Genomic DNA, 18,488 nt, shown 5'->3' with positions numbered 1-18,488 from the left:
AGTGGACCATGACCCTCAGGATCCTTCTAAGCATTTAAGAACATCCTTATCACAGCTGCTTAACCATCAAGAAAAGAAGAAACATACTTGGATTTGTTCTTGCTATTTGTTCTTAATTAATACATTTTAAAAAATACTTAAGCTAAAGACTTTGGAATTTCTGATCAAGATAGAAAAAGTTGTATAAGTGATAGTACAAATATGGAGATCATGTTTTGGATAACTGTCATTGTATTGTTATGGGTTTATTCAATTCCTTTTCTTAGAAAATAATGAGAATTGTAAGCCTCCACCTGAAATAGCAAATGGTGCTGTTGTTGATGGGTTACTGGCAAGTTACACAACAGGATCCTCCGTGGAGTACAGATGCAATGAGTATTACCTATTGAGGGGATCAAAGGCATCTCGCTGTGAACAAGGAAAGTGGTCATCTCCACCAGTTTGCTTGGGTAAGCAAGAGTACACATAAGTGAATTTATTTTGGCAGTATTCTTTAAAATAATGTTTTCAGCATGAAAATGCTTTCTTATACATTTTCCCTGCTTCATTTAAGCAGGAGATTTGTTACATCCTAGTATGGAACTACATAAGTGTCTTGCATTTTAATTATATTGTGAAAACATGCATAGCATATAATTGGTCATTTTTGACAGAGTTCTTATGCAATCCAGTGGCAATATTTGAACTTTGTGCCTAGTTTCTTTGTGTGTAGTGTTCTGCCTGGCTGCAGATTCCCCTCTGTGGACCTCACTGTCTTTACATGTAGTGCCACCAGATTGCCATTGGGAGAGAGGGGGACTTCTTTTTTGGTAGAGCTCATAGCTGATGACTTTGATCCACTTCCTTCCTCACTCAAATGGTCACCCATTTGTTACTCTCATAATCTTGTTTGAGCTAACTGTTGTTTATGACTTAGATCATATACATAATAATGACATACACAAACATGAACACAATGCGAACATTCTTTTTTTTTGTTTGGTTTTTCGAGACAGGGTTTCTCTGTGGTTTTGGAACCTGTCCTGGAACTAGCTCTTGTAGACCAAGCTGGTCTCGAACTCACAGAGATCCGCCTGCCTCTGCCTCCCAAGTGCTGGGATTAAAGGCGTGCGCCACCAATGCCCGGTAATGCGAGCATTCTTTATTCTGTGTATAGGACATGCTTTCTCCACTTAAAATGTAGTATAAATTTAATTTGGTCTTTTTATGTCTGCATAGTATTCTGTAGGATGTGTTCACCATAAATAATTCAAATAATCACTTCAGTGACATATACTTACTGTTTAACATTTTTACATAACAATAAATTTTGCAGCAAGATTTTTTGTACTTCAGATGCTTATATTTTTCTTTAAAAAGTTACTTACATTTAGTTTTTCCTTCTTTTATTTTCTTACATTTTTTTTAGATCTTTCTGAATTTATATTTACTGACCAAACACCTGAATTTTTTATTAATTGTAGGATCATCATTCAGATATTTATTTCTGGTTTATAACTTTCCCATTAAGGAATTGAAGTTTTCTTTTCCTGATTCATTTGTCATCACTTAGCTTTCCTTTCCTACTTTCATGTACACTATAGCAACATAATTTATATTAACCAATGAGAATCACATACATTGAAAATATTTTTCTTGATTCTATTATTATTTATAATGTTTTCAAACATAGATTCCTTCAGTTTTAGCCATTGTCACTTTTACCCTTCAAGTCATTCTGAGAATGCTGTGCCCATCAAATCAAATACACCTTCAACTACAACTTTCTGTTACTATTATATTGTCATAAATGCTTTGATACTGAGGTTTTGGCGATGTAATTGATATTTTGTTAAACTGAAAAGTAGTCTCTCTGTGGACAGAGACTAAACTAAAATGGCAATGAAACAACTTCATTAGGAATAACAAGATTTCAAAAAATTCTCTCCTGCTCCTGGAACAATCGCCATAAGACATTCTGGCCTCACACCAATGAATCAAGGCATACACTGAGCAAGGGGTCACCTTTGTGAGCAGGAGCAGGGTACGAGAAGAGAGTATTATCATCTCGTTATCTGTTAGAATTGGCAGTTCTTCTATTGCAGGCTCAAACAGCTGCATAAGGGTGCAGTTTTCCATCCGTGTCAGTATTTAGCATGAGTCTTCCTAACGTCTTACCCATTTCCTCATTCTCCCAATGCTCCACCAATACTGCTTTCTTTATCTTTGCCATAATTTCCTTTTGGGCTCTTTATATTGATTTCTCCCTCCCGTCTGAAAACAACAAGATTCAATCCTTAAAATCCTTGATCAACTATACTTCTCATTTGAAATTGCTTAAGAGGGCACACCCCTTTCCTTCAGCTTTTTGATAGTACTTCCTATACATCCCCTTAACTTACAGTGCAGCTGTCAGGTGGTTACCAGCCACAGCAATTTATGTATTTAGTATAATTGTGACTCATTGTGGGGGTTTCTGTTTCAGTATGAGCTCCTTGAGTTCTTATTGATGGGTATGTACTGAATGGCAGTTTCTCTTTAAATGTGTATAAATTAAATGCACTTTCTGTATCAAGGTCAGTAGTTAATTTAAAAATATGTTTAGCATTGCTGTTAGTGACCTGAAATAACGTTTTAACTTTGAAAAACTAGTTGGCTTAAATCTAGAACCTCATGAAAATAAGGAATATATAACTAATTAATTTGGCAGTCATAAAGAATACATTTTATTATTGATATTGTCATGTCATGGGCCTGTGGTTTAAGACTAGCTAGAGTAACTTGTGACCTGAGCCTTGAGACAACGAACTACCAGGACCTTGTTGTGGTAAGAAAGCAAGCCCACTCCCCTCTCGTCCACCAAGGAGATCCACTATGACTCTCTTGTGGCTTAGTCTCTGACTCCTGCAGCTGGAGAAAGGACACATAAAATGTTTCTTATTCTGCCCTTCCAGGCAGCTCTGTTGCCCTAATTCCAAATCAGCTCTGATTTGTGTTCAGGCTTCCTATTCAAAGGCTCCCAGCTAAGTGTTTCCAAGGCCGAACTCCCCAGGTCAGAATCCCCAGTAGTAAACCTATATATTACCCAAGAACACCCACACCCTAGGGGAAAGTTATAAAAATAAGTCACTTTGTTTTGCCCCATGAACTCCTGTACTTGCCTGTGTGCTGAAACATGGAGCCAAGTGAGTCCTCAGTGTAGTGTGGAAATACCCCTCATTTCTCGTCTGCGTCTCCACACATGTTACTTCTTCATCTAACGTGGATATATGAGCTATAATAATGTTGAACGTCAGATGCATAATATTACTTCAGATTCCTATTATAGTTTTTATTTTAAAATATATTGTTCACAGACTTGTCAGATGACTGCTCGTTTTAAAAGAGCGTTTTGTTTTTCAGAGCCATGCACTATTGATGTGGATCACATGAACAGAAACAACATACAGATGAAGTGGAAATATGAGGGCAAGGTTTTACATGGAGACCTAATAGATTTTGTGTGTAAACAGGGATATGACTTGTCTCCGACAACCCCACTGTCTGAGGTGTCTGTGCAGTGCAATAGAGGAGATGTGAGATACCCCGTGTGTGTTAGAAGAGGTAAGGAATAACACTGGGCATGTTGCTCCGTTAGCGTCTTCAGCCTTATCTTCTAGCCACAGTTGGACATGACCCTTATTTCTGCTTCTAGTCTGCATACACACTCACAAGGGATGTCTATGCCAACAGATGTCCACTGAATGAATATTTGTGCATGGAGAATGGAGAGGTTTCATAAATAACCTACGTTGTCTGAGGGTTGATCTTCCTCATGCATAAGCCCTGTAAAGCTTCAGTTGGCTCAGGATTTACTGGGGACCTTTGTCTGTTTAGGGCAGAATGTAAGGGATTTTATTTATTCCCTGGATCTAGGACCTATTTCTTTCAGTAGGAGGAACATAAGGTAACATATATGGAAAACATATGCTTTTGGCTTGACTAAAAGGGAAAATATTAAATCATATTGTTAACATTTTGCTAATTGTAAATATGTATTCTAGCTTTACAACATGAAATTCTAATTTCATATTATGTCATGTAGCATGGTATTTGTTGTAGAATTATCTTCAATATCAGAAAGTATCGGTAATTGCTTTAGTAATACTTTTATTTCAGTGAATAATCACAATTTATGTTTGTAGCAATCATCAAACACTGTAAGCTCATTGTAGCAAGTGTAATCTGTAAAATAATTTTTCAGAATCCAAAGGGAGGTGTGCATCTCCTCCGGTGATAAGAAATGGAGACATTGTTAGTTCAGCAGCCAGCACCTATGAAAACGGCTCCTCAGTAGAATACCGGTGTTCTGAGAACCATTTCCTGCAAGGGTCCAGGGAGGCCTATTGTGTAGATGGAGTGTGGACCACACCACCGTTGTGTTTAGGTATGTACTGCTAAACACCCCTCTGTTTCACTCTTCTTTTGAGAGGTAATGTGACAGAGATATAACATTTCATTTTCTTTACTCGTTTATTGATTCTCATATACAACCATTAGCTTCTGATTTTCCTCTGTATTATGAATAACTATAGTTCATTTACTCTTACCAATGCTTATTAAGTATAAACAGCAATTTACATACTATTCTGTTGTTATGTTTTTTTTTTACTTATTTATTTATTTTTATTCCTTTTTAATTAAAATTTCCACCTGCTCCCCATTTCCCATTTCCCTCCCCTCCTCCCAAATATTGCCCTCCCCCCACTTCCCTCCCCCTATCCCCACTCCTCTTCTCCTCCCCCCACTCCATTCCCCCTCCCTCTCGATACTGAAGAGCAGTCCAAATTCCCTGCCCTGCGGGAAGACCAAGGTCCTTCTATCTACGTCCAGAAAGGTGAGCGTCCAAACAGGCTAAGCTCCCACAAAGCCAGTTCATGTATTAGGATCGAAACCTAGTGCCATTGTCCTTGGCTTCTCATCAGTCTTCATTGACCACCATGCTCAGAGAGTCCGGAATCAACCCATGCTTATTCAGTCCCAGACCAGCTGGCCTTGGTGGGCTCCCAATAAATCAGTTCCACTGTCACAGTGGGTGGGTGCATCCCTCGTGGTCCTGATTTTTTGCTCATGTTCTCCCTCCTTCTGCTCCTCATTTGGACCTTAAGAGCTCAGACCGTTGCTCCAAATTGAGACTCTGTCTCTACCTCGATCCATCGCCAGATGAAGGTTCTAAGGTGATATGCAAGATATTCATCAGTATAGGATAGGGTCATTTCAGGTTCCCTCTCCTTAGTTGCCCAAGGTACCAGCTGGGGACATATTCCTGGACACCTGCGAACCCCTCAAGAGTCAAGTCTCTTGCCAAACCTAAGATGGCTCCCTTAGATAGGATATATACTTCGCTGCTCCCGTATCCATCCTTCCTATATCCCAACCATCCCAATCCTCCGAGCTCCTCCCATCCTCCCCTTCTCATATTTCTCATCCCATTTCCCCTTTGCCCCATGCCACCTCACCCGCAAGTTCCCAGTTTTTGCCCTGGAATCTTGTCTACTTCCCCCTCTCCATGCGGATGACTATATGATTTTCTTTGGGTTCACTTTCTTATTTAGCTTCTATAGGATCACACATTATATGCTTAATGTCTTTTATTTTATGGCTAGAAACCGATTATGAGTGAGTACATCCCATGTTCCTCTTTTTGAGTCTGGGATACCTCACTCAGGATAGTGTTTTCTATTTCCATCCATTTGCACGCAAAATTCGAGAAGTCATTGTTTTTTACTGCTGAGTAGTACTCTAATATGTATATATTCCACACTTTCTTCATCCATTCCTCCATTGAAGGGCATCTAGGTTGTTTCCAGGTTTTGGCTATTACAAACAATGCTGCTATGAACATAGTTGAACAGATACTTTTGTCATTTGATGTGGCATCTCTTGGGTATATTCCCAATAGTGGTATTACTGGATCTTGGGGTAGGTTGATCCCAAATTTCCTGAGAAATCGCCACACTGATTTCCAAAGTGGTTGCACAAGTTTGCATTCCCACCAGCAATGAATGAGTGTGCCTCTTTCTCCACAACCTCTCCAGCAAAGGCTATCATTGGTGTTCTTGATTTTAGCCATTCTGACAGGTGTAAGATGGTATCTCAAAGTTGTTTTAATTTGCATTTCCCTTATCGCTAAGGAGGTTGAGCATGACCTTAGGTGTCTTTTGGCCATTTGAATTTCTTCTGTTGAGAATTCTCTGTTCAGATCAGTGCCCCATTTTTTTATTGGGTTCATTAGCATTTTAAAGTTCAGTTTCTTGAGTTCTTTATATATTTTGGTGATCAGACCTTTGTCTGTTGCAGGGTTAGTGAAGATCTTCTCCCAGTCAGTAGGTTGCCTTTTTGTCTTAGTGACAGTGTCCTTTGCTTTACAGAAGCTACTCAGTTTCAGGAGGTCCCATTTATTCAATGTTGCCCTTAATGTCTGTGCTGCTGGGGATAAACGTAGGAAGTGATCTCCTGTACCCATATGTTGTAGAGTACTTCCAACTTTTTCTTCTATCAGGTTCAGTGTGTTCAGACTAATATTGAGGTCTTTAATCCATTTGGACTTGAGTTTTGTGCATGGTGATAGATATGGATCTATTTTCATTCTTCTACACGTTGACAACCAGTTCTGCCAGCACCATTTGTTGAAGATGCTCTCTTTTTTCCATTGAATACTTTTAGCTCCTTTATCAAAAATTAGGTGTTCATAAGTTTGTGGGTTAAAATCAGGGTCTTCTACTCGGTTCCATTGGTCGACTTCTCTGTTTTTATGCCAATACCAAACTGTTTTCAATACTGAGGCTCTGTAATAGAGTTTGAGGTCAGGGATGGTAATGCCTCCAGACGATCCTTTATTATATAAGATTGTTTTGGCTATCCTGGGTTTTTTGTTTCTCCATATAAAGTTGATTATTGTCCTCTCAAGATCTGTGAAGAATTTTGATGGGATTTTAATGGGGATTGCATTGAATCTATAAATTGCCCTTGGTAGAATTGCCATTTTTACTATGTTGATCCTCCCTATCCAAGAGCAAGGGAGATCCTTCCATTTTCTGGTATCCTCCTCAATTTCTTTCTTCATTGACTTAAAGTTCTTGTCAAATAGATCCTTTACTTCCTTGGTTAGGGTTACCCCAAGATATTTTATGCTATTTGTGGCTATCGTGAAGGGTGATGCTTCTCTGATTTCCATCTCTGCTTCCTTATCCTTTGTGTATAGGAGGGCAACTGATTTTTTGGAATTGATCTTGTATCCTGCAACGCTACTAAAGGTGTTTATCAGCTGAAGGAGTTCTTTGCTGGAGTTTTTGGGGTCGCTTATGTACACTATCATATCGTCTGCAAATAATGAAAGTTTAACTTCTTCCTTTCCGATTTGAATCCCTTTGATCCCCTTATGTTGTCTTATTGCTATTGCTAGAATTTCAAGCACTATATTAAAGAGGTATGGAGAGAGTGGACAACCTTGTCGTGTTCCTGATTTTAGTGGAATAGCTTTGAGTTTCTCTCCATTTAATTTGATGTTAGCTGACGGCTTGCTATAAATAGCTTTTATTATAGTTAGGAACGACCCTTGTATTCCTAATCTCTCTAAGACCTTTATCATAAAGGGATGTTGAATTTTGTCAAATGCTTTTTCAGCATCTAATGAAATGATCATATGGTTTTTTTCTTTCAGTTTATTTATATGATGGATTACATTGATAGATTTTCGTATGTTGAACCAGCCCTGCATCTCTGGGATGAAGCCTACTTGATCATAATGGATAATTTTTCTGATGTGTTCTTGGATTCGGTTTGCCAGTATTTTATTGAGTATTTTTGCGTCGATGTTCATGAGTGAGATTGGCCTGTAGTTCTCTTTCTTGGTTGTGTCTTTGTGTGGTTTTGGTATCAGAGTAACTTCAGCTTCATAAAAGGAATTTGGCAATGACTTCTCTGTTTCAATATTGTGAAATACATTAAGGAGTATAGGTATTAGGTCTTCTTGGAAGTTCTGGTAGAATTCTGCATTGAAGCCATCTGGACCTGGGCTTTTTTTGGTGGGGAGGTTTTTTATAACAACTTCTAATTCTTCGCGACTAACAGGTCTATTTAGATTGTTCACCTGGTCCTGGTTTAACTTTGGTATATGGTACTTATCTAAAAATGTGTCCATTTCTATAACATTTTCCAATTTTGTGGCATACAGATTTTTGTAGTAAGATCTAATGATTCTCTGAATTTCCTCTGAGTCTGTGGTTATGTCTCCCTTTTCGTTTCTGATTTTGTTAATTTGCGTATTCTCTCTCCGCCGTTTGATTAGTTTGGATAGGGGTTTATCAATCTTATTGATTTTCTCCATGAACCAGCTTTTTGTTTCATTGATTCTTTGGATTGTTTTCTGTGTTTCTATTTTGTTGATTTCAGCCCTCAATTTGATTATTTCCAGTCTTCTACTTCTCCTAGGTGAGTCTGCTTCTTTTTTTTCTAAAGCTTTCAGGTGGGCTATTAAGTCTCCAATGTGTGCTTTCTCCGTTTTCTTTAAGTGGGCACTTAATGCTATGAATTTTCCTCTTAGCACTGCTTTCATAGTGTCCCATAGGTTTGAGTATGTTGAGTCTTCGTTTTCATTGAATTCAAGAAAGACTTTAATTTCTTTCTTTATTTCTTCCTTGATCCAGGTGAGGTTCAGTAGTTGACTGTCCAGTTTCCATGAGTTCATAGGCTTTCTGGGGATAGCATTGTTGTTGAATTCTAACTTTAATCCATGGTGATCTGATAAGACACAGATGGTTACCGATATTTTTTTGTAACTGTGTAAGTTTGCTTTGTTACCGAGTATGTGGTCTATTTTCGAGAAGGTTCCATGAGCTGCAGAGAAGAAGGTATATTCTTTCCTATTTGGGTGGAATGTTCTATAGATGTCTGTTAAGTCCATTTGATTCATTACCTCCCTTAATCCTCTTATTTCTCTGTTAGGTTTCTGTTTGATTGACCTGTCCATTGGTGAGAGAGGAGTGTTGAAATCTCCTACTATTAGTGTGTGTGGTTTGATGACTGCCTTGAGTTTTAGTAACGTTTCTTTTACATAAGTGGGTGCTTTTATATTAGGGGCATATATATTCAGGATTGAGATTTCATCCTGGTGAATTGTTCCTGTTATGAGTAAAAAATGTCCATCTCCATCTCTTTTGATTGATTTTAGTTTGAAGTCAACTTTCTTAGAAATTAGTATGGCCACACCTGCTTGTTTCTTAGGTCCGTTTGCTTGATAAACCTTTTCCCAGCCCTTTACTCTGAGTAGATGTCTGTCTTTGTGGTTGAGGTGTGTTTCTTGTAAGCAGCAGAATGTTGGATCCTGTTTTCGTATCCAATCTCTTAGCCTGTGCCTCTTTATAAGTGAGTTGAGTCCATTGATATTAAGTGATATTAATGACCAGTGGTTGTTAACTCCGGTCATTTTTCCTTTCTTTCTTTCTTTCCTTTGGTAGTAGAGTTTGTGTGTTTCCCTTCTTCAAGTTGTGCTGGTGAAGGGTCTTTAGATGTCTGAGTTATTGTGGGCATTGTTGGACTCCTTGGCTTGTGATTTTCCTTCAATTACTTTCTGAAGGGCTGGATTTGTGGCTACGTATTGTTTAAATTTGTTTTTATCCTGGAAAACTTTGTTTTCTCCATTTATAGTGAACGAAAGCTTGGCTGGGTATAGTAGTCTGGGCTTGCATCCATGGTCTCGTAGTTTCTGCAGTATATCTATCCAGGACCTTCTGGCTTTCATGGTTTCCATAGAGAAATCAGGTGTAAGTCTGATAGGTTTACCTTTATAGGTAACTTGACCTTTTTCCTTTGCAGCTCTTAATATTCTTTCTTTATTCTGTATGTTTTGTGTTTTGATTATTATATGACGAGGAGATGTTTTTTTTGATCCAGTCGATTTGGTGTTCTGTATGCTTCTTGGACCTTCAAAGGAATATCTTTCTTAAGGTTGGGAAAGTTTTCTTCTATAATTTTATTAAATATATTTTCTGGACCATTGAGCTGTACTTCTTCTCCTTCTTCTATCCCTATTATTCTTAGGTTTGGTCTTTTTATTGTGTCCCAGATTTCCTGAATGTTTTGTGATGAGAATTTGTTGGTTATGCTGTTTTCTTTGATGAGAGTGTTTATTTTCTCTATGGTATCTTCAGTGTCTGAGATTCTTTCTTCTATCTCTTGTAATCTGTTGGTGGTACTTGTCTCTGTAGTTCCTGTTCGTTTATTCAAATTTTCCATCTCCATCCTTCCCTCGGTTTGTGTTTTCTTTATTACTTCCACTTCGTTCTTCAAGTCTTGAACCGTTTCCCTTACCTGTTTGATTACTTTTTCTTGTTTCTCTTGGTTTTCTTGGGTATCTTTGAGATATTTATTCATTTCCTCTACCTTTTTGTTTGTAATCTCTAATTGGTTGTGGCAGTTTTTCACCTCCTGTTTAAGGTCCTCTATTATTTTCATAAAATTCACTTTTGAGTCGAATTCTTCTAATTCTTCTGTATTAGGGTTTAGACTTCTCATTTCGGGATTCCTGGATCCTGGTGATGTCACGTTGCCTTTCAAGTTGTTGGGGGAATTCTTGCATTGGCGCCTGCCCATCTTTTCCTTCAAATGGAGCCAGGAGTGGCCTGATGTCGTGGACCAGTCTTTGCTGTGACTAACTCTCTAGGTGTATCTCCTCAGTGTAGGGGCAGGAACCGTTCCCTTCCAGGTGAACTCCTCAACACCAAAACATGGATGCGTGGTATTCCAATGACCCACGTAAAGAAGGCCGAATGCAAGGGGTCGGGCGGGGTCCAGTAGAACACAGGCGACACTGCAGTACAAGCTGGAGGTGCCTGCGCTCCCTTTCGGGGGTTGCTGAGGCCTGCCCGCTGCTCTGGTTGGGTAGCCTTAGTGTAGGGGCGTTTGTGCTCTCTACCGGGACCGTCCGCCCCAGGATAGTACACACTCACCCGTCCCGATGAAACTTCTTGGCACCTACACAGGAACTCCTGGATGCCCCAATGAGCCAGGGACTAATGGAAGTAGGGCGCAGGCAGAGCAGGTCCAGCAGATCACAGCAGAGACTGCAGCCCCAGCAGCAGGGGCCCGCTTTCCCTGGCGGGGACCTTGAGGCCTGCCCTCTAGTCAGGGACTCACTGCTCTGGGTTGGTAGCCTTAGTGAAATGGCAGGAAACTGTTCCACAGCTAAGGACCTTGCAGACAAGGCAGGTTTGGGGGTGGGGGTGGGGGCGGGTGTGTAGGAGAGCAAGCCCTGCAGCAGGAGCTGGGGGAGGGGTGTTTGTGCTCTCTACCTGGACAGTCCGCCCCAGGATAGCACACACTCACCCGTCCCGATGAAACTTCTCGGCACCTACACAGGAACTCCTGGATGCCCCAATGAGCCAGGGACTAAGGGAAGTAGGGCGCAGGCAGAGCAGATCCAGCAGATCACAGCAGAGACTGCAGCCCCAGCAGCAAGGGCCCGCTTTCCCTGGCGGGGACCTTGAGGCCTGCCCTCTGGTCAGGGACTCACTGCTCTGGGTTGGTAGCCTTAGTGAAATGGCAGGAAACTGTTCCACAGCTAAGGACCTTGCAGACAAGGCAGGTTTGGGGGTGGGGGTGGGGGCGGGTGTGTAGGAGAGCAAGCCCTGCAGCAGGAGCTGGGGGAGGGGTGTTTGTGCTCTCTACCGGGACAGTCCGCCCCAGGATAGCACACACTCACCCGTCCCGATGAAACTTCTCGGCACCTACACAGGAACTCCTGGATGCCCCAATGAGCCAGGGACTAAGGGAAGTAGGGCGCAGGCAGAGCAGGTCCAGCAGATCACAGCAGAGACTGCAGCCCCAGCAGCAGGGGCCCGCTTTCCCTGGCGGGGACCTTGAGGCCTGCCCTCTGGTCAGGGACTCACTGCTCTGGGTTGGTAGCCTTAGTGAAAAGGCAGGAAACCTCTGTTGTTATGTTTTAAGATGATTAAGCCATAGTGTCATAGAGAAATTATTATTCAGTGTGATTGATACTATAATACAAAATAGAAAAGAGGATTCAGAATACATTATATACATGTATTAAATTGTCAAATAGCTAAATTAATTATTAAAAAATGAAAAAAGGTTCTCAGACAAAGATAATGCTAATAATATCTCCAGGCCTTAAACCATGTGTGAACTTATAAACACAGAACACTAACACATATATGTGGAGAAAGCAATGTGCTAGTGTCCACAGGAATGGCCTAAAGAATAAAAGGATGAATCATAATGAATCACAGAGACTATGGCTTCATGGTATGTGTCTTGTCACGTAGCCAAAGGAATGTCGCGAATTCTTTGTATATTCAATTTTTTTCTCATTTTACACTTTTCAGTTTTTCTTTTGTATAGTGATGCTGTTTTCTTAGATGCACAAAACCCAAAGCAGCTAAAATATTGCTGGTTGTCCTATGCAATTTTAAGACAATACTCCTTTACCCATAAAAATATTTGCCCTTTAAACACTTTGTGGCCAACTTTCCTACCTTATAGAGCAAACTTTTGAAATTTATTTCTATTCATTTTCATTGAATATATTTTGGTCATATTCATTCTTCCTTGCTCCCCCATCTCCACCCACTAACTTTTCTTTTCATTTAGTTCATGCTTTGTAGTATTTGGGAAGGAAAGGAGAGAGAAACTTAGAGATATAGAGACTGAGAGACAGAGAGAAGTGTATTCACTTATGCAGTAAAATTTTTTCCCTATTTTGATTTTTCAACCCTTTGGATTTGTATTTTAAGTGTTTTTTCTATATACAATGTACAGTTGGTTTATTTCAAAACATACAATCTGATAATATTTTTGTCGTAAAATATTTAAAGCACTGGCATATAAAAATGTACTTACTGACACATTTGCATTATAAAGTCGTTTACCACATTCATAGATACTCTACCTGTTTTATAGCATTTTTTGCTCTTAATTTAAGGCTAAAATTAGTCTTTTTGTTCTATGATCCTATGAGGTTGCTTATGCTATTCTCTAGTTCTCCCTTACCTGCTCTCAGAGATTATATCATGACACTCTGATTTCTGAGATCTGATGCAAATCATTCGTTTATTTCTTCTTTTTTTTGTTTTATTTTTTATTTATTTATTTTTTTAAAATTTTTATTCTTTTTTAATTAAAATTTCCACCTGCTCCCCGTTTCCCATTTCCCTCCCCTCATCCCAACGTTTATTTCTTCTTTAAGACTTTAGGACACTATCCATTTTCTTACTCTTCCACACGCTGTGTTAAAGTGCTGTGCCTTCTAATTCTGCATGTAGTTTAAGTCCTGGAGACACTGTTACCATTGTTTTTGTCTGACAATCTTGTTTCACTTTTTTGTTATTAAGTTAGTTATTTGACAGTTTCACATGTTATATGCTGTATTCTGATTACATTGCCCCTCCCTCTTTTTGCCTTCCTCCCAGCTCTATTAATCCTTTGCAGATTCATGCCATTTGGTTTTGTAACTCATTTAACCAAGGTCATCTGTGTGACTTTTATATTGGACTATCTACTGGAGTCTGCTATACTGGGTGTATAACTAAAGACAAGGATTCTCCCTCTTTCTGAATCTATCAGCAGCAAATAGTCCAGCAGTGAGGGGTAGAGTCACAGAGGCCCTACTCCATCCAGCCTGACTGTTGATGGGCTCTTCCTTGTGCACTCAGCTCACACATCTGGAGCTTCTATAATTGCCATGGCTGTATCTACCCATGAGATGACATTTTGAAGCGCTTCTCTCTATTTCTTTCTACACTATCTTCTCAACTGTTGCCTAGGTCTTAGAAGATGTGGTATAAATGGCTTATTTAATATTGAGTACTGATCCATTTTCAGCACCTCATAGGTATTGGTGTCTGCATGTACCAACATTCACTGGAAAGAAAGGATCCATTGATTTGTGCTGAGAGCAACATATATTTTTGAGTATAAACATAAATGTAATGTTTAGCCAAGCGGTGGTGTCAAAAAGTTGATGTCTATCCAGGTGATGGTGGCATGCCTTTAATCCTAGCACTCAGGGAGGCAGAGGCAGGTGGATTTCTTTGAGTTTGAGGTTACCTAGTCTACAGAGTGAGTTCCAGGACAGCCAGAGCTACAAAGAGAAACCCTGTCTTAAAAAAACGAAAAACAAAATATAAAAACAACTTGATGTCTGTTGAGAAACTCGAATCTACCAAAGAAGATTTAAAATGGATATTGTAGAAATGAAAATGTAGTAGCTAAAGTTTTCATAGTGCCTGAAGGTGCTGTGCAGACTTCCTGGGGAGGAGGGACACAACAGCAGGTTCACCAATCACTCAACTCTGCATATAGGATGTAGGTGCGCTGATTTATTAGTGTCATGACTGTTTGGGGGTTAATAGCTGCTTTGTGATTGGATTTGAATCCTGATTTATGGCTAGTATTGTAATTCGAGCTGAAAGAAAGCCTATGGTTGGGGAGGTTACAGGCCAAGTAAGGAACAGAGAAAGCCAGAAAAGGACAGGACACAGGACATAAGTAAATACACAGATACTTCTGAATAACTTATTTTTGCCTACCAGAATAAGAGGAGACCTAATTGCTGAAAGCATCACATACGTCAGATGCATGATACAGCAAAAGCAAGCTAGCACTGAACTTGGAACTTCCTCCCTACTGGCCAGCTTTTATAGTCACAGAAGATACAATACAGGCTGCTGGGAGGGACGTGGATAGTGTCATCCAGCTGTGAATTTTGTGATCTATGACACCAACTTTTTAAATAAGATGTGCCAACTTGGCCAGGTGGTGGTGGCTCACGCCTTTAATCCCAGCATTCGGGAGGCAGAGGCAGGTGGATCTCTGTGAGTTCGAGGCCAGCCTGGTCTAGAAAGGCTAGTTCCAGGACAGGAACCAAAAAAAAAAAAAAAAAAAGATGTGCCAACTTGTAAAAAAGTGGCGTTGCTGTTATTGGGTAGCTAACTGCACTCTGATTAAATCATAGTTAATTAATGCTTAATATAAATTAAATTTTATATACAATACAAAATTATTTAGATGTGTATAATATAAATATAATGTATTTATATATCATATATTACATGAATATAATACATGTTATATATTACATATATAATATAATAATTATATATATAGATAAATATAGAATCTCAGTGTAGCTGTGAAGCCTATCCTTGATTCACTCTGTAGATCAGGCTAACCTGGACCTCATAGAGATCCACCACCACCTGGCTAGACATAAACTTTTTGACCATAATTATCACACATATCTTGAAGTCCCTATCCACAAAGACACAAATCTATTTCCTAGCGTAATTTACCATTATTTATATGATAATCAACTGAATAGTAAACATTATATGTGAGCAAATTTAGGAGTTTAGGACTCCATGATCTTATTCCATGGAATGCTAAATCTTAGGATTTGGGTAGCTGGGCTTGGTCCAATTGGAATTGGATGTTTGTTTTTTATGGTTCTATGCCAAGACTTTTGTTTCTATGCCTCCCTCTAGACTGACAATAGTATCTGTGAAGAATGCAAAATATACAGTGTAGTTGTCAGCCTAACTACTCACAATCAGTAAATACTTCAAAGGGAAAAAAAAGAGCTTAGAGGATCAAGTTCAGTTAGCTACAGTCTGAACCTCTAAGTCACCAACTCCAGACCCATTCATACTTCTTTCTGCTCTCAGCCCTGTGAGATTCTCAAACATTTTGTCATATGTCTGTTATTGGTCATTTTACACATCGTCTTTCAGCTGAATTGAGAATCAAAAACACACCAAATATTTTTTTTTCCTATTATCTTCAAATCATTGGCTGCCTATGTGGTTCTCAGGTGCCCTGGCATACTTGTTTTAAAATGCTTTAGTTTTTGGTACATTTTTGGTCTTATATAGGGTTCTTGGTCATAGTGAAAGTAGAAAGTCTAAGAATCAATTTTAAATATAACCTCAGGGTTTATAAAACAGTGCTGTTTGGGGAATGTCTCTGGAATGAACTGCTGGCACCAGTGAGAGAGGAAGAGAGATGTATTCACAGGTGGACAGAAGCCAGGATATATCCTGAAACACTTCAATTCCACGTCTTGTTTGCATTCTCCTTTTATATTCTAAACTTCAAGGCAGTGAGAGCAGGCAAGCCAACAGGACTGTCCAGAAGCATAAGCAGCTGCAAGCTTGGAGGCTTTTGCTTTCAAAGATATGTTACAGCTGACAGGTGTCAGCTTTTGTGATCAGGAGGCTAAGGGCAATGACCTATTGTGTTTCATCTAGTTTTCCAGGTTTCTCTGTTCTAGGTAGCAAGATGAAGTCATGTTTGGCAATAAACAATACAAACAAATCACTAAATATATCAGTACATTAGTATCTAACAATTGATATTTTCTATTTTATTCTACTCCATTACTAATTTACATTGCAATTCAATTTGATCTCATTAAAATAATATTTAGTGGAGAGCCTGAGATTCTATTGACCCTTTACAATCACTTTTTACTTAGCATATTGCTTGTAGTACGTCTCACATAACATTTGACCTATGGATATTCAATGCAATCTTTAAAAGTGTTTGCATAAATTAATTTGTTATACATTAACAATTTATGGTTGATGTATTGCAGTATCAACTCTGGACATCTTTAATCTACTTCTGAAGGTTTCCCTTGGTCTTAAGTCATTCAGGAGGCAAATGAGATGCAAAAAACCCTATTCTGAAAATTTTCAAAATGTTATTTTTATCATAGGGGAAAATCAGAGATGTTAGCCTATTTATATGTGTTCAAATTTTGTCCTGCTTTATGTTAATATATAGTTGAAGGAAAACCTGAAAACTTTCATTGATCAGTTTTTAAAATAGAATCTAGTCTCTATTTTCCTCAACTTGAAATTTAAAAGAGAGAAAACTGTCCGCTGCTTTGGATGGAAATATGTCAGAACATTTGGATTAGTGTTGAGAATCTAGCTTGTCTCTACATTGCCATCTTATTAGAAATTAATGTTTTATCTTGAAAATATTATATATGTATTATTTAATGGAATATTACATATGATATAATTTATTTAATGTTATCAGACTTCTGACCTTTTGAAAATACAATAAAAATGGAAATTGTGTTTATAACTGACTATGCATATTGAAAATTAACCAATGGTAAAATATATAGCCTACTTACTACAGACAAAAAACTAATTCAAGGAACCTATAATGACAATGTGAATATGTATATGTACATATATGTGTATATATGTATACACACACATATATGGGCTTGGTGGGGTTTGAACACAGGACAGGCTTTTTCCCATGTTAGGTAGCCCGTTATCTCCGAGTGACCTCTCAGACACATTTAAACTTTCTGAAGAAGCAAAGGAAAGGGACTGTAAAAGAATTTTTTATAACTATCCAAGTATTCTTTTGACCACATGAGGGAATGTCACATAGGTTCCTTTGACCAGGAGTGAACATATTTTTAGACTCCAACAATAATTCTGACTAACTTGCTTGTCTCTCTATGGAGTGTAAGGTTATCCCATATAGGCAACACTGAACGTAGTGTTTGCACAAGATGTTATCAATATAGTTTTCATTTTAATTTCTTGTGTTTGTTCAGAACCTTGCCCATTGTCGTTTGTTGAAATGGATAAGAATTATTTACAGCTGAAATGGAATTTTGACAATAGACCACTCATTCTCCATGGCGAGTATATTGAATTTATGTGTAAGAGAGATGCATACATAACTGAGACATCTATTAGTGAGTCTGAACTTCGAGTGCAGTGTGACAGAGGAAGGCTGAAATATCCAAAGTGTACTCCAAGATAAAGGTAAGAAAATGTCCTTAAGATATTTTTTGTCAAATTTTATTTAAGAGATTTACTATTTTATAAATTCCATAAATATCGTGCTCTACAGTACTCTGTTTTTATGTCTATTAGAAAGGAAAATCACATTTTATTCAAATCTTAAACCATAAATGCTGGAAACTTTTGAGTTTTCTGGAGTCAAATTGCTGTTTACCATTTGATATCTGTGATATTTTGACAGTAGAAAAAGAAACACATTTTTATGTACAATATTAAAATACACAAAATTTGAGTCTTATATTTTGAAATAAGAAAAAGAGCACATTTATTAAACTTCTTACTGGTCATAAGTTCACATACAACAAAATTTTGGAAATATGTGTAAGTTGCAGATAATGAGACAATCCTGAGAACTACACAATGATGATCTTTAAAGTGTATCTATGTGCCCTATACAAATGCTTAGTGTGTTTGCCTAGAAATACTCCTTATGTTTAATTATGCTAAAATCGGAGTAGAAGATTTTTGTTTAATATTAAAAGTTTTGGTAACTGGGAGCACCCTTTTGAGGATGGGGAAAAAAGCAAATAATTTGAAGAAATTACAAACCTGGTGTTAATATAGTCAGCAACATTAACAAACAGCATAAAGTTTTTCAAACGGAATCAGAAGGATGCT

At 38.4% G+C, this 18,488-nt stretch overlaps 1 protein-coding gene across 1 annotated transcript in view; it reads left to right on the top strand.

Annotated features, from left to right (window-relative positions):
* Positions 1–17,829, top strand: part of F13b (coagulation factor XIII B chain) — a 29,994-nt gene extending 12,165 nt beyond the window's left edge. Inside the window, exons 8-11 of the mRNA XM_057770699.1 lie at positions 267–449; positions 3,382–3,582; positions 4,223–4,405; positions 17,618–17,829. Of these exons, the coding sequence (XP_057626682.1) occupies positions 267–449; positions 3,382–3,582; positions 4,223–4,405; positions 17,618–17,829 (779 nt within the window). The remainder of the gene's footprint in view (positions 1–266; positions 450–3,381; positions 3,583–4,222; positions 4,406–17,617) is intronic.
* The last annotated feature ends 659 nt before the right edge of the window (positions 17,830–18,488 follow it).

The sequence above is a fragment of the Chionomys nivalis genome, chromosome 5 (genome assembly GCF_950005125.1).
Source record: "Chionomys nivalis chromosome 5, mChiNiv1.1, whole genome shotgun sequence".
Lineage (NCBI taxonomy): Eukaryota > Metazoa > Chordata > Mammalia > Rodentia > Cricetidae > Chionomys > Chionomys nivalis.
The sequence above is the reverse complement of the archived record's forward strand: the minus strand, read 5'-3'. Positions and strand labels throughout refer to the sequence as shown.